Below are 14,430 nucleotides of genomic sequence, written 5' to 3' on the forward strand. Positions count from 1 at the left end.
CTTTGAATGAACTGATCTCCACTCCTGGTTCTTGTATAAACTGGTTGCTTCTCAGCAGTATCAGTCAAGTATCTGCTTTTGGACCTTAGGTCTCTGCATTTTCATAGCACTCCTTGTCTCTATAGGATAAGTGGAACTGGAAGCAGAAGTGAGAAGCAAGATTTATTTTCCAAGGTTCACAAAAAAAGATTAAAAACAACAATAATTATTATTTAGAAGAAAATGTGTTACCTACCCTGAAGCTCAGGTATCTATTTGGCTTATAACTCTCTCTGGATAATTATTTCAATTATCTTATCTGGCTTTTATTTTGATCTTCATAGCTGTGTAACAAGTGGTATTGTTTTATGAATAAAATAAAACATTAAGTAAAAAAAGTGTATCACATATATTCCAAATATTTTGGTGCTTTTCTCTTTTTTATTGATTTATATTTTAATTACACTGTGGTTTGGAAATATAACCACCTTTAGTATATTTATCCTGTGTTTTCATTTTCTAATATATCATAGTTATTTGGCTCATTTGTGAAAAAAATAGATGTTGCCATGCTATTCAAATAACATGAACTGGCAACAAAATATCAATTGCCTAGATGCTAAACGAATTTTGATTAGTTGGGGGTTATTTTGTTGTACAGAAATTATTTAATTTCACACTTCACTATTGGTTTTTATCAAATATTGTTAGTCTGTTTTCCTTGTCTTAGTAACATAGAATGAACACTATTTAGTACCTTTTAAGAATTTACAGTGCTTGTGTGCCATTATCATCAATATTAACTATACTTATATGTTGTTAGAAGTACGAAATGAATTTATCAACTTTAGGGAATAACCAAAGAAATTCTTTGGGTTTTGTATTTAATTCATGTTTTTAAATTTTGTATCAGCTGATTATTTCTATCGATTGTTACTTATTAACAAACATTTCTTGGGTACCAAGAAATTCAGCAGATTTTATCTTAAATTTTGAGGTAGGTTTGTTGTTTGTTTGCAAATGTTGCTTGTAACCATCAAGAGAGTCAAAAAAGTATTGCCTTTAAGAAGGCCAACATTGATTTTTTTTCAACAGGTACAGACAATATTAGATTTATTCAAGTTTTAAATTTACTTCTTCCCTAAGTTCTTTTTCTTTTTTAGAGGGTTTTTTTTTGTTTTTTTTTAACAATTTTAATTTATTTATTAAATTTAATGCAGTGACATTGATAAATCAGGGTACATATGTTGAAAGAAAACATCTCTAGATTATTTTGACATTTGATTGTGCTGTATACCCCTCCCCCAAAGCTAAATTGTCTTCTGTCACCTTCTATCTGGTTTTCTTTGTGCCCCTCCCCTTCCTCAACCCCTCTCTCCTTCTTAACCCCATCCCCCCACCCCCACCACTGTTGCCATCACATTCTTGTTCATGTCTCGATGAGTCTCATTTTTTTAAAAATCTTATTTTTATTAATTTTAATGCAGTGACATTGATAAATCAGGGTACATATGTTCCGAGAAAACATCTCCAGATTATTTTGACCTTTGATTATGCTGCATACCCCTCACTCAAAGTCAAATCGTCCTCCGTCACCTTCTATCTGGTTTTCTTTGTGCCCCTACCCTCCCCCCACTCCCTCCCTCTCCTTCCTCGCCCCTTCCCCACCCCTTCACCCCATGCTCTGTTACCATCACATTCTTGTCCAAGTCTCATCTTTATGTCCCATCTATGAATTGGTTAATATAGTTCTTAGTTTTTTTCTAATTTACTTATTTCACTCCGTATAATGTTATCAAGGTCCATCCATGTTATTGTAAATGATCTGATGTCATCATTTCTTATGGCTGAGTAGTATTCCGTAGTATATATGTACCAAAGCTTTTTAATCCACTCGTCCTCTGACGGACACTTGGGCTGTTTCCAGATCTTCGCTATTGTGAACAATGCTGCCATAAACATGGGGGTGCATTTCTCCTTTTGGAGCCATTCTATCGTGTCCTTGGGGTATATTCCTAAAAGTGGGATAGCTGGGTCAAAAGGCAATTTGATTTTCAGTTTTTTGAGGAATCTCCATACTGTTTTCCACAGTGGCTGCACCAGTCTGCATTCCCACCAGCAGTGCAGGAGGGTCCCCTTTTCTCCTCATCCTCGCCAGCACTTATTCTGTGTTGTTTTGTTGATGAGCGCCATTCTGACTGGTGTGAGGTGATATCTCATTGTGGTTTTAATTTGCATTTCTCTAATGATTAGTGATGTTGAACATTTTTTCATATGCCTATTGGCCATCTGTATGTCCTCTTTGGAGAAGTGTCTATTCATTTCTTTTGCCCATTTTTGGATTGGATTGTTTGTCTTCCTGGTGTTGAGATTTACAAGTTCTTTATAAATTTTGGTTATTAACCCCTTATCAGACGTATTGTCAGATATGTCTCCCATTGTATACTTTGTCTTTTTATTCTGTTCTTGTTGTCTTTAGCTGTGCAAAAGCTTTTTAGTTTGATATAGTCCCATTTGTTTATCCTGTCTTTTATTTCACTTCCCCGTGGACATAAATCAGCAAATATATTGCTCCGAGAGATGTCACAGAGCTTACTGCCTATGTTTTCTTCTAAGATGCTTATGGTTTCACGGCCTACATTTAAGTCTTTTATCCATTTTGAGTTTATTTTTATGAGTGGTGTAAGCTGGTGATCTAGTTTCATTTTTTTGCAGGTAGCTGTCCAATTTTCCCAACACCATTTGTTAAAGAAGCTGTCTTTACTCCATTGTATTTCCTTACCTCCTTTGTCAAATATCAGTTGTCCATAGAACTGTGAGTTTATTTCTGGGTTCTCTGTTCTGTTCCATTGATCTATATGCCTGTTCTTATGCCAGTACCAGGCTGTTTTGAGTATAGTGGCCTTGTAGTATAACTTGATATCAGGAAGTGTGATACCTCCCACTTTATTATTCTTTTTTAAGATTGCTGAGGCTATTCGTGTTCTCTTTTGGTTCCATATAAATTTTTGGAATATGTGGTCTATATCTTTAAAGTATGTCATTGGTATTTTAATTGGTATTGCATTGAATTTATAGATTGCTTTGGGTAATATAGACATTTTAATGATGTTTATTCTTCCTAACCATGAGCACGGTATATGCTTCCACTTGTTTGTATCTTCCTTGATTTCTTTTATCAATGCTTTGTAATTTTCCGAGTACAAGTCTTTAGTCTCCTTGGTTAAGTTTATTCCTAGGTACTTTATTTTTTTGGTTGTAATTGTGAAGGGAATTGTTTCCTTAATTATCTTTCTGACTGTTCATTGTTGGTGTATAAAAATGCCTCTGATTTCTGAGTATTGATTTTATATCCTGCCACTTTGCTGAATTCATTTATCAGGTCCAGTAGCTTTTTGACTGAGACTTTAGGGTTTTCTGTATACAATATCATATCATCTGCAAATAATGATAGTTTTACTTCTTCTTTTCCTACTTGAATGCCTTTTATTTCTTCTTCTTGTCTGATTGCTGTGGCTAGGACTTCCAGGACCATGTTAAATAAGAGTGGTGAAAGGGGGCACCCCTGCCTTGTTCCTGATCTTAAGGGGATTGCTTTTCATTTTTGTCCATTGAGTATGATATTGGCTGTGGGTTTCTCATAGATGGCTTTTATCATGTTGAGGTATGTTCCCTGTATTCCCACTTTGCTGAGAGTTTTGATCATGAATGGGTGCTGGATTTTATCAAATGCTTTTTCTGCATCTATTGAAATTATCATATGGTTTTTCTCCTTCTTTTTGTTTATGTGATGAATCACATTGATTGATTTACTAATATTGTACCAGCCTTGCCTCCCCAGAATAAATCCCACTTGATCATGGTGTATGATTTTTATTATATATTGTTGGATCCGGTTTGCTAATATATTGTTGAGGATTTTAGCATCTATATTCATCAGAGATATTGGTCTAGAATTTTCTTTCTTTGTGTTGTCTTTGCCTGGTTTTGGAATCAGAATTATGCTCGCCTCATAAAAGGAGCTTGGAAGTCTTCCTTCCTCTTGAATTTTTTGAAATAGTTTGAGAAGGATAGGAGTTAGTTTTTCCTTGAATATTTGGTATTGAATAGAATTCCGTTGTGAAGCCATCGGGCCCCGGGCTTTTCTTTGTTGGGAGTTTTTTGATAACTGTTTCGATCTCGTTTGTTGTAATCGGTCTGTTTAGGTTTTCTGATTCTTCCAGATTGATTTTTGGAAGATTGTATGTTTCAAGGAATTTGTCCATTTCATCTAGATTGTCTAGTTTTTTGGCATACAGTTCTTCATAGTATTTTCTTACAATATTTTGTATTTCTGTTGTGTCAGTTGTTATTTCTCCTCTCTCATTTCTAATTTTATTTATTTGAGTCCTCTCTCTCTTTTTCTTGGTGAGTCTAGTTAAAGGTTCATCAATCTTGTTTAACTTTTCAAAGAACCAGCTCCTAGTTTCATTGATCCTCTGTATTGTTTCTTTAGCCTCTATGTCATTTATTTCTGCTCTGATCTTTATTATTTCCTTCCTTCTACTACATTTGGGCTTTACTTGCTGTTCTTTTTCTAATTCTTTTAGATGCAGGGTTAAGTTGTTTATTTGAGCTTTTTCTAGCTTCTGAAAGTATGCCTGTAGTGCTATGAACTTCCCTCTCAGCACTGCTTTCGCTGTGTCCCATAAATTTTGAGTTGTTGTATGCTCATTGTCATTCGTTTCTAGGAATTTTTTTATTTCTTCTTTGATCTCGTTCTTAATCCATTCATTATTTAACAACCTGCTATTTAGTTTCCATGTGTTTGAGAATTTTTGAGCTTTTCTGCTGTGATTCATTTCTAGTTTCATGCCGTTGTGATCGGAGAAAGTGCTTGATATGATTTCAGTCTTCTTAAATTTGTTGAGAGCACTTTTGTGCCCTAACATGTGGTCTATCCTAGAGAATGTACCATGAGCACTTGAAAAGAATGTATATTCTGCTGCTTTAGGGTGAAAGGTTCTGAAGATATCTATTAAATCGAGTTGATCTAGTGTTTCCAATAAGTCTGCTGTTTCTTTGTTAATTTTCTTTCTTGAGGATCTATCTAGTGATGTTAGTGGGGTATTGAAATCCCCTACTATTATAGTATTGCTGTTGATCTCACCCTTTAAATCCATCAAAGTCTGCTTTATGTATTTGGGTGCTCCTATATTAGGTGCATAGATATTTATAATAGTTATATCTTTCTGTTGGATTACTCCCTTTATCATTATGTAGTGGCCTTCTTTATCTCTTACTATATCCTTTGTTTTAAAGTCCAATTTGTCTGATATAAGTATTGCTACCCCAGCTTTTTTTTTATTTCTGTTTGAATGAAATGTTTTTTTTCCATTCTTTTACCTTCAATCTATGTGTGTCTTTTGTTCTAAGGTGTATCTCTTGTAGACAACATATGTATGGGTCCTGTTTTCTTATCCACACAGCTACCCTATGTCTTTTGATTGGATCATTTAATCCATTTACATTTAAGGTTATTTTTGATATGTAGTTGCTTATTGCCATTTTCTTCTTTAAAGGTGTATTCCTTTTTTGCTATATTCTTTTCCCACTTTGATCTGTTTACAACAGGCCCCTTAACATTTCCTGCAGCATTGGTTTGGTTGTAATGAATTCCTTGAGTTGTTTTTTGTCTGGGAAGCTTTTTATTTCTCCTTCTTCCCTAAGTTCTTAAGGCCAGCTTACAAATCTAGTTATATAAGTGTCACTTTTAAAGGGCTCAAAATATAATTAATACTAAACATCTTAATCTAAGGATAATTTATTTTAGGTACTTTTATTTTATTTTATTTTATTATTATTATTTTTTTTTTTGCATTTTTCTGAAGCTGGAAACAGGGAGAGACAGTCAGACAGACTCCCGCATGCGCCCGACTGGGATCCACCCGGCACGCCCACCAGGGGCGACGCTCTGTCCACCAGGGGGCGATGCTCTGCCCATCCTGGGCATCGCCATGTTGCGACCAGAGCCACTCTAGCGCCTGAGGCAGAGGCCACAGAGCCATCCCCAGCGCCTGGGCCGTCCTTGCTCCAATGGAGCCTTGGCTGCGGGAGGGGAAGAGAGAGACAGAGAGGAAGACGCGGCAGAGGGGTGGAGAAGCAAATGGGCGCTTCTCCTGTGTGCCCTGGCCGGGAATCGAACCTGGGTCCTCCACATGCTAGGCCAACGCTCTACCACTGAGCCAACCGGCCAGGGCTATTTTAGGTACTTTTAGAACATAAAATACTACCAAATAGGTACAGATTATTTCTAAATATGAATTAAAATGTCAGTGTCATTGATTTACTTTCTTAAAAGCTTCAAGGGGCTAAAAATAAAAACTTAACAAAAGAAGAAATAATTATGTCATCTCAACTGAAGAAAATTGAAACTGGATTCATATTCCAATACACAGAGGTTTCTTAATGACCAGATAAGTATTCATGGGACTTTATTATTTTCACCATCAGTAATAGAACTCCAAATCCATGCTTTCCAAATGAGTGGTTCCCAGTTTACATCTCCAGTATTCACATTACATGATAAATTTTCTGACTTCACCGGGCTGCATTCTGCCAGTAAAACTAACAATTTCTTTTACTACTTCAGTTGGATTTTGCTTTGTTATTTTCAACTCTCTGAAAATACTTAAAAACATCCTCCCTGTATGGTTCTGCATGTCTCTTAAGGATTTGTTTGACCTTTGTGGTTACAGTCTATTAATGACATGCTAAAATACTGTAGCAGTGCTAATTCTACTAACATAACCTGTGGTTAAAAAATAATTTAAGAGAAATGGCAGCATTGGAACACATAAAATGAGTAGCACACTATAGCTGAAAAACTTACTTGTATCCTAAGATAGCTGAGGATGCTCCTTTTGTGGTGCCCTGATTTCAGATGCCCAGTGCTTACAATAAGATATTATACACCCATTGAGTTTGTGTCCACCATAAATACTGAAGATTCACAGATACAAGTTTATATAGTTTTTTTTTTTTTTTTGTATTTTTCTGAAGCTGGAAACGGGGATAGACAGACAGACTCCCGCATGCACCTGACTGGGATCCACCCGGCATGCCCACCAGGGGGTGATGCTCTGCCCCTCCTGGGCGTTGCTCTGTCGCGACCAGAGCCACTCTGGCGCCTGGGGCAGAGGCCAAGGAGCCATCCCCAGCGCCCGGGCCATCTTTGCTCCAATGGAGCCTCGCTGCGGGAGGGGAAGAGAGAGACAGAGAGGAAGGAGAGGGGGAGGGGTGGAGAAGCAGATGGGCGCCTCTCCTGTGTGCCCTGGCCGGGAATCGAACCCGGGACTTCTGCACGCCAGGCCGACGCTCTACCACTGAGCCAACCGGCCAGGGCTATATAGTACTTTTTAATACCACACAAAAACTCATAAAATCTGCTTTCTACAAAATTACACTGTACCTCACCAAATTTAGGTTTAGGGATTTTCTTTGTCATGAAGCAGATAAACCATAGATATTTGCTATCTTTGTTACTCTTCTAATAGCACAATTTTCTTATATAATATTTGTAATCAAAAAGTAAATCTTCTGAATGTTAATCACCTAGGAGTTTTGTTTAAGATGTTGTAAAGTATTTAAGTAATATTCTCCAGAATCATCCCTTTAAGACTTGTGTGACAAACTGAGAAATATCTCTGCACACAGTGGGTAGTCAGAGGGTTTTCTGCAGGGGGTTTCTACTGAGAGCTGACAGAGGGCATCTTGGCAAATGTTCAGAAACCCACATTAACTTAGCTGGGCCCTGCATGGAACCTCATGTTCAGCAGAATTCTTCTGACCTGCCTCTGCATGCCAAGCTAATCAGCAAACACCTAATGAGCCCACTCCAAAGAAACAGACTCTTTCCCAACTTACTTCATTTTCATATGTTCTCTGGGGGTGGGGAGACAAGACTTCATGAGGACTGATGATGCTGCAAAGACCACAATAATGATAATTAACTTGCTGAATTTAGAAGATTATGCTGTTAATTAGTTGCAAAATAAAGATAAGTAATAGAGCAGCAGATGGTAGGATAACACCCAGGAGAAGGAGGGTTATTACTCTGATGAGCTTTTGTGGCACATATGAAATATGAATCTGACTTTTTCATAAATTGTTTCTAGAGAACATTATGTTTTTTCTTTGAAGTATGATGGAGTAGTTTGTTCATACTAAGTTCTGACAGATAAAAAATTTGTTTTCAAGACTACAACAAACAACAGAGAATTTGAATAGCAAATTATTTTTAACAGATTACCTCGTAAAGTGAATGTCATACCAGCACAGTTTATTTTTAAGAAAATTTTTAATACAGTAGAATTTTACATTGAAAATTCTAAACATTAAAACACTAGTCTGCTTAGAAATACAGTAATAAAGATATTTTCATTTTCTTTCAAAACAAGGCATATGCCTTTAGTTTAAAATTAAAGTTATGCCTGTGTTTTATTGTATATGCTGGAGATAGATTTTTAAATATTTAATTTCATGAGTACTCTTTTTTTTTTTTTACTTATATTAAATTTATTGAAATTTTGGTCTTAGTAATAGGCTGACCAATGTCTGATATTCTTATTGATTCCTAAAACTCTTAAATACTTAATATTAGACAAGAATCTCTAGTTTGGCAAGACATTTGTTTTAAAATTTATTCAAAAGACAATTTCTTGTCCTAGCTCTGCTTCTGACTCACTCTGTGACTCTGGGAGTTAACCACTCTCAGGTTAACTGTAAGGTAGTGATTGGACTAATTGATTTCAGTATCTCTGCTAGCTCAAAAATTATATTTTAAGCCTGGTCAGTGTCTCAATGGATTCAGCATTAGCCCAGCATATGGATGTTCTGGGTTTAATTCCCAATCAGGGCACACAGAAGAAGTGACCATCTGCTTTCCTCCCTCCCCATTCTCTTCCTTCTCTCCTTCCCCTTCTGCATTAGTGGTGCAATTGTGTGCATGGCCCTGGGTGCTGAGGATGGCTCTCTTAGAGCTTGTCAGTCTCAGGCACTAAAAATAGCTCGGTACTTGAGCATTGGCCCCATATGGGGTTGCCAGGTGGATCCCAGGTGAGGCACATGCAGGAGTCTGCCTCACTATCTCCCTCTCATCTAAATATATATATATATAGCAAATATATATGAATGTATGGTAGATATCCTTATATTAATTGTAAAGTTTATATGAATCAGTGACAACTTTTTCACCTAACTCATTCTAATTTCTTTTAGTTTACATGTATATTTATTGCTATTTTTTAAACTGCATTTCAGAGCAGTGTTCATTAACCCTTGAAAATCTTTTTCTTAAAATTTGTACCCAGTGGCACATTTTCCAAGTCTGTCTCATTGTAATCAGTGTAACAGCATGGAGCAAACATTAGAGCTTCTTCACTGGATGAATACTGTATACCCTAGGGCAGTCAAGAGAGGATAATGAATGAATACTGATGCTGCTTTTAAGTGCTCTATAAGGTAGTAATTTGCCCTACTAAAGATTATTCAAGAGAGTGATGTTTATGTACTTCAAACTCCCCTATGTGCAGTTACTGTATTTCATTAATTCTAAGAGTTAAGCTCTTCACTATAAAACTTTAAATGCTTTTCAGTTCTCTTTTCTACCTAAGGACTTAAAAATGTTTTACTAACACATAGTTTATCATGATTCACAGCTCAACTACTATCTATATTTATGTTCATTTTATATCCAGAAATGAAAGCTCTAACCTAACACTAGAGACTAGGTACTATTCATTGTATTGTGATGTCTACTGTTCTGTTTTCTAAAGGTATAATTATGCAAAGTGATCACCTCCCCAAATTCTCCTCCTTTGTTCTGTTTATATGGCCCACATTTTTAAACTTGTATCTTTCTACTTTTAATTCTTCTTTGACTATTTAGCCTAAGTATTCATACCTGATTACAGCTGGCTACTTTTTTGGCCATTTACCTAATTTTAGTTTTAATTCATCTACTTTCACATTATCTCATCAGTTATGAATGCCCAAGATCCTGTATCATAACCACTAATGTAGTTGTTTCTGCTTGTTTAAAAAAGAAAAATAAGAGAACCAAGAATTTTTTTTTTTTTTGTATTTTTCTGAAGTTGGAAACGGGGAGGCAGTCAGACCGACTCCCGCATGCGCCTGACCAGGATCCACCCAGCATGCCCACCAGGGGGTGATGCTCTGCCCATCTAGGGAGTTGCTCTGTTGCAACCAGAGCCATTCTAGCGCCTGGGGCAGAGGTCATAGAGCCATCCTCAGCGCCCGGGCCAACTTTGCTCCAATGGAGTCTTGGCTGCAGGAGGGGAAGAGAGAGACAGAGAGGAAGGAGAGGGGGTAGGGTGGAGAAGCAGATGGGCGCTTCTCCTGTGTGCCCTGGCCGGGAATCGAACCCAGGACTCCTGCACGCCAGGCCGACGCTCTACCACTGAGCAAACCGACCAAGGCAAGAACCAAGAATTTTATTTTATCTGGATTCTGAAATACGCAGTATATGATGTGGTCTTAAGAATGTATGTTATGTAATAAAGTATGTCTGAGGCTAAGCCAGTGCTTAAGATGACCCGTAAGTGCATTTTTCCTAAGTACATTTTGAAAAAACAAAAGTGTAGAAATTCCTGATTCTTTGACATCCCCTCACACCTGTGCAAGGAAAATGGAGGCTATTTTTGGAGAAACAAGAAAGCTGACATTTGAGAAATCCTTTTATGAGTCAGGTACTTTTGCATATTTTATTTGATATACCGTACCCCACAGGGAAGTTATTATTCATTCCCAATTTTACAGCTAAGACTTAAAGATTAAATGATTTGGTCAGTTACATGCAGAGTTAAATTCTGAACATTAAGTGTCTTCTCAGCTGTATACAATATGTATACAGTGTATATTACGTATACGAACAAGTGGAAACATTAGGACTTTACATATTGTAGTGCACTTTGCAGTTCAAAAAGAAGACCTCTGTCAGAAAAGAGAAAAAAACCTACCAGATCATCGAGTGGTGTTGGCTTTAGTAGTTGCACTATTTAGACTTGGCATTCCTAATCCTTTGTGGTTGTCTTTTGTATCATTATGCTATACAGCCTCAGATTTTATCACTCCTTGGGTTTTTTGGACAGTTCCAGGATTTGAACTAGCTTAATAGCTGTGTGTCTGTGGGCAAATCTCTGGTTTCCTAATCTGTAAAACAGGGATGTTTTCCTATTAGAAACTCATCGATAATAACATGAATGGATCTCGAGTGCATTATGCTAAAGGAAAGAAGCTGGATTCAGAAGGTTGTATACTGTATGATTCCATTTCTTTGGTATTCTGGAAAAGGCAAAACTTTGGGGTCAGAAAACAGACCAGTGTTTTCCAGGGACTGGGTGTAAGGACAGAGTGACAGGAAAGGAGCATGAGAGAAATTTGAGGGGTGATAGAACTGCACTGTGTCTGATGGTAGGGGTGGTTCTGCAACTGTATCTGCTTGTTAAAACTCATAGAACTGCACACTAAAATGAGTGTATTTGACTGTATGTAACTTATACCTCAGTAAAACTTTTTAAACTACTGACTTTGTTTTTTAAATTATACTCAGAATCTACAGTGATTAATAGTAAAAGAAAATGTCCACTAACAATTGTCCAGGTGTAATTATTGCCTAGTGGAAATTTTGTTGATCTTTTCATATATGCTTCAGTTTTTAAGGGATCAGGATCACTGAAGGTAAGATACATGTAGATGAAAATAAAAATACTTAAAATTTTTGAATAGTTGTAAAATTTTCTAAATTGTTCTTAGTTGGCATGAATTAAAGCAGTTGTACTAGAATAATTTGGGCTCCTTTTTAAAAAGCTCTCTCTTCTCTCTTACCCCTTCCTGCTGTATCCAGGGAAGGGAGAGAGAAAAGGTTACCAAGAATCTGTTTTTAACTTGGAACATCCAGGCAGTTACATACTTCCAGAAAGTTTGGGAAGCACTGAGTAGACTTCAACACAGTCCTCATACCAATACCGGTAGCCTTTCTCTCCTGAAATTTACACCTGAGTGTGGATCTTAGGAAAACGTAATGGACATATTTCTGCACTAGATTTTGTGAGAGAACTTTATTTTGGACTCAAGGACTGTATCTCAGTTATTAACATTATCGGCAATAATAGATAGGTCTCTCAAGCCCCTGAGATCTCTTTCATCACTGAGATACTATAGTATGATTATCTTGTGTTAATCATTTTAAATTTACAGATTATAACAATAAAACTACCCCCAAAATCACATGTGCCATTTTCACCAAAGAAACCAGTTTCTGTTCATTACAAATATATATATTACTGTAGCAAATCAATAATGTACCTTGCTAAAAAGGAATGCAAAGAAATATAAGGCAATCTCTGCTCTTAAAATGTTTTTTGGAAGGTAATATGCTTACATATGACACATTTTTTGCTGATAGAATGGTGAGCTTTATTCAAGACTCAGGTAAGCTTTCAAATTGTGTCATTATAAAAAAGATAGCCATGAATGTCTAGGGCCTCATTCTGACACTAGACCTGTCATACTCTTGACAGTGGGTCAGGTACAATCTAGTTAACTGACAAAATGGACACAGGGAAGGGACAGAATTGGAAGTAGATGTGCTACTGTAGGAGGCTACACATACCAAGGCAAATCCAGCTGTAGGTTCTCAGAGGAGGTTTAGCCTAACAGACACTGTTGTGGCCTAAAAAAATGCAACATCAGGTCATTGTCCAAGTAAGCACTGACCTCAGATCTGTAAGCAGAGATCAGAAGGTTCATATTTGGAAAAGAAAAGATTTTGGTCTAAGAATCTAAGAGCCTGAGAATATTGGGATACAGGAGGCAGAAATGAGGTAGGAAAAAATAAGTGAAAGTATACATAATTGACCTTTGTTGCTTATTTTAGTTGAACAAAGTCATTTTCAGTTAACTGTGTTTATTTTTTCACTCTTTCTCAAAATTGATTAGGAATAGCAAAGTTTGTTTAATATTACTAGACGTAAAGACTCAGGTAAGCTTTCTAGAGGTCCTTCTGTTTATCTTACTGATATTTATAGTGATCTTAGGTATGTAATGAATTATGATAAATCAAAACTAATTATAAAGCTGAATGAATTTATGCATTTCTTAAAAAATATCTCTTGTCTAACCAGATTATGTTAGGGGTTGGATATAGGTGAAAAGTAGAAAACTTTTTAAAAATTGTTGCTTGCATTTCAGAGATTGAAAGCTGCTTTGACCCAGCAACATCCTCCTGTGACCAATGGAGATACTGTAAAGGGACATGGTAGCGGGTTGGTTAGGACTCAATCAGAGGAGTCTCGACCAAAGTCATTACAACAGCCAGCCACATCCACTACGGAAACCCCGGTATGTGTGTTGTTTTTATCATTCAGCACTCTGTTATCATCCTTTAAGAAATATATATATATATACACACACACACACATATAGTGCCTTAATAGCTATATACTTTGAAAAAAATATTTCTGGTTATATAGTTATTCCAAAAGTATAACAGAAGCCTTAGGAAAAGGTTGTTCATTGTAAAAGTTTTGATATTAAATAAAGTTGGTCCAGTCCATCATTCCATCAGGCCATTATTACTGCATAGGATATCTGATATGTATGTTGTTCTGACATGGCACAATCTCCATCAATTCTTTTTAATGGAAACTTTTTTTTGTCGATTGTATTCAAGTAACATATATATGTATTTCATTACTAGCATAAATCAAACAATATTTAATTAAAATTTGTGAAACATCACCAAAGGAAAAGGTACGCCATATGACAGTCGTTTGTACCAGATAGAGGCCCTTTTTACCTATCTCTAGTTTGTGACTGCCTATTAGATGGTTGATATTTCTATATGTCCATAGTATATTTTTTTCTTTTTTTTTTTTTTTTTTGACAGAGAGTCAGAGAGAGGGACAGATACAGACAGATAGACAGGAAAGGAGAGAGATGAGAGGTATCAATTCTTCATTGTGGCACCTTAGTTGTTCATTGATTGCTTTCTCATATGTGCCTTGACTGTGGGGCTACAGCAGATGGAGTAACCCCTTGTTCAAGCCAGTGACCTTGGGCTCAAGCTGGCGAGCTTTGCTCAAACCAGATGAACCTGCGCTCAAGCTGGTGACCTTGGGTTTTCAAACCTGGGTCATTTGCATCCCATTCTGATGCTCTAACCACTGCGCCACCGCCTGGTCAAGCCACAGTATATTTCTGTAGTAAAGGGTTACTGTAGTCCTCTGAATGTTTTAGAATTCTAAACCTTTTCTTTACCCTTTAGGATGGGAGCATTGGCATTAAAAAGAAAACTTTCCACTTACACAGATAAACAGCAAAACTTACACAGTTTTAATATGCCTCCTAAGCATAGGTATTTAGGTTATTATATCTTTATGAAACTTATGG

At 36.6% G+C, this 14,430-nt stretch overlaps 1 protein-coding gene across 16 annotated transcripts in view; it reads left to right on the forward strand.

Moving 5' to 3' along the window:
• Window positions 1–14,430, forward strand: part of ATF2 (activating transcription factor 2) — a 92,682-nt gene that overhangs the window by 56,561 nt on the left and 21,691 nt on the right. For all 16 annotated transcript variants that reach the window (XM_066233241.1, XM_066233254.1, XM_066233243.1 and 13 more), the window contains one exon: window positions 13,231–13,380. In XM_066233241.1, the coding sequence (XP_066089338.1) occupies window positions 13,231–13,380 (150 nt within the window). The remainder of the gene's footprint in view (window positions 1–13,230; window positions 13,381–14,430) is intronic.

This window comes from Saccopteryx bilineata, chromosome 5 (genome assembly GCF_036850765.1).
Source record: "Saccopteryx bilineata isolate mSacBil1 chromosome 5, mSacBil1_pri_phased_curated, whole genome shotgun sequence".
In the NCBI taxonomy this organism is placed as follows: domain Eukaryota; kingdom Metazoa; phylum Chordata; class Mammalia; order Chiroptera; family Emballonuridae; genus Saccopteryx; species Saccopteryx bilineata.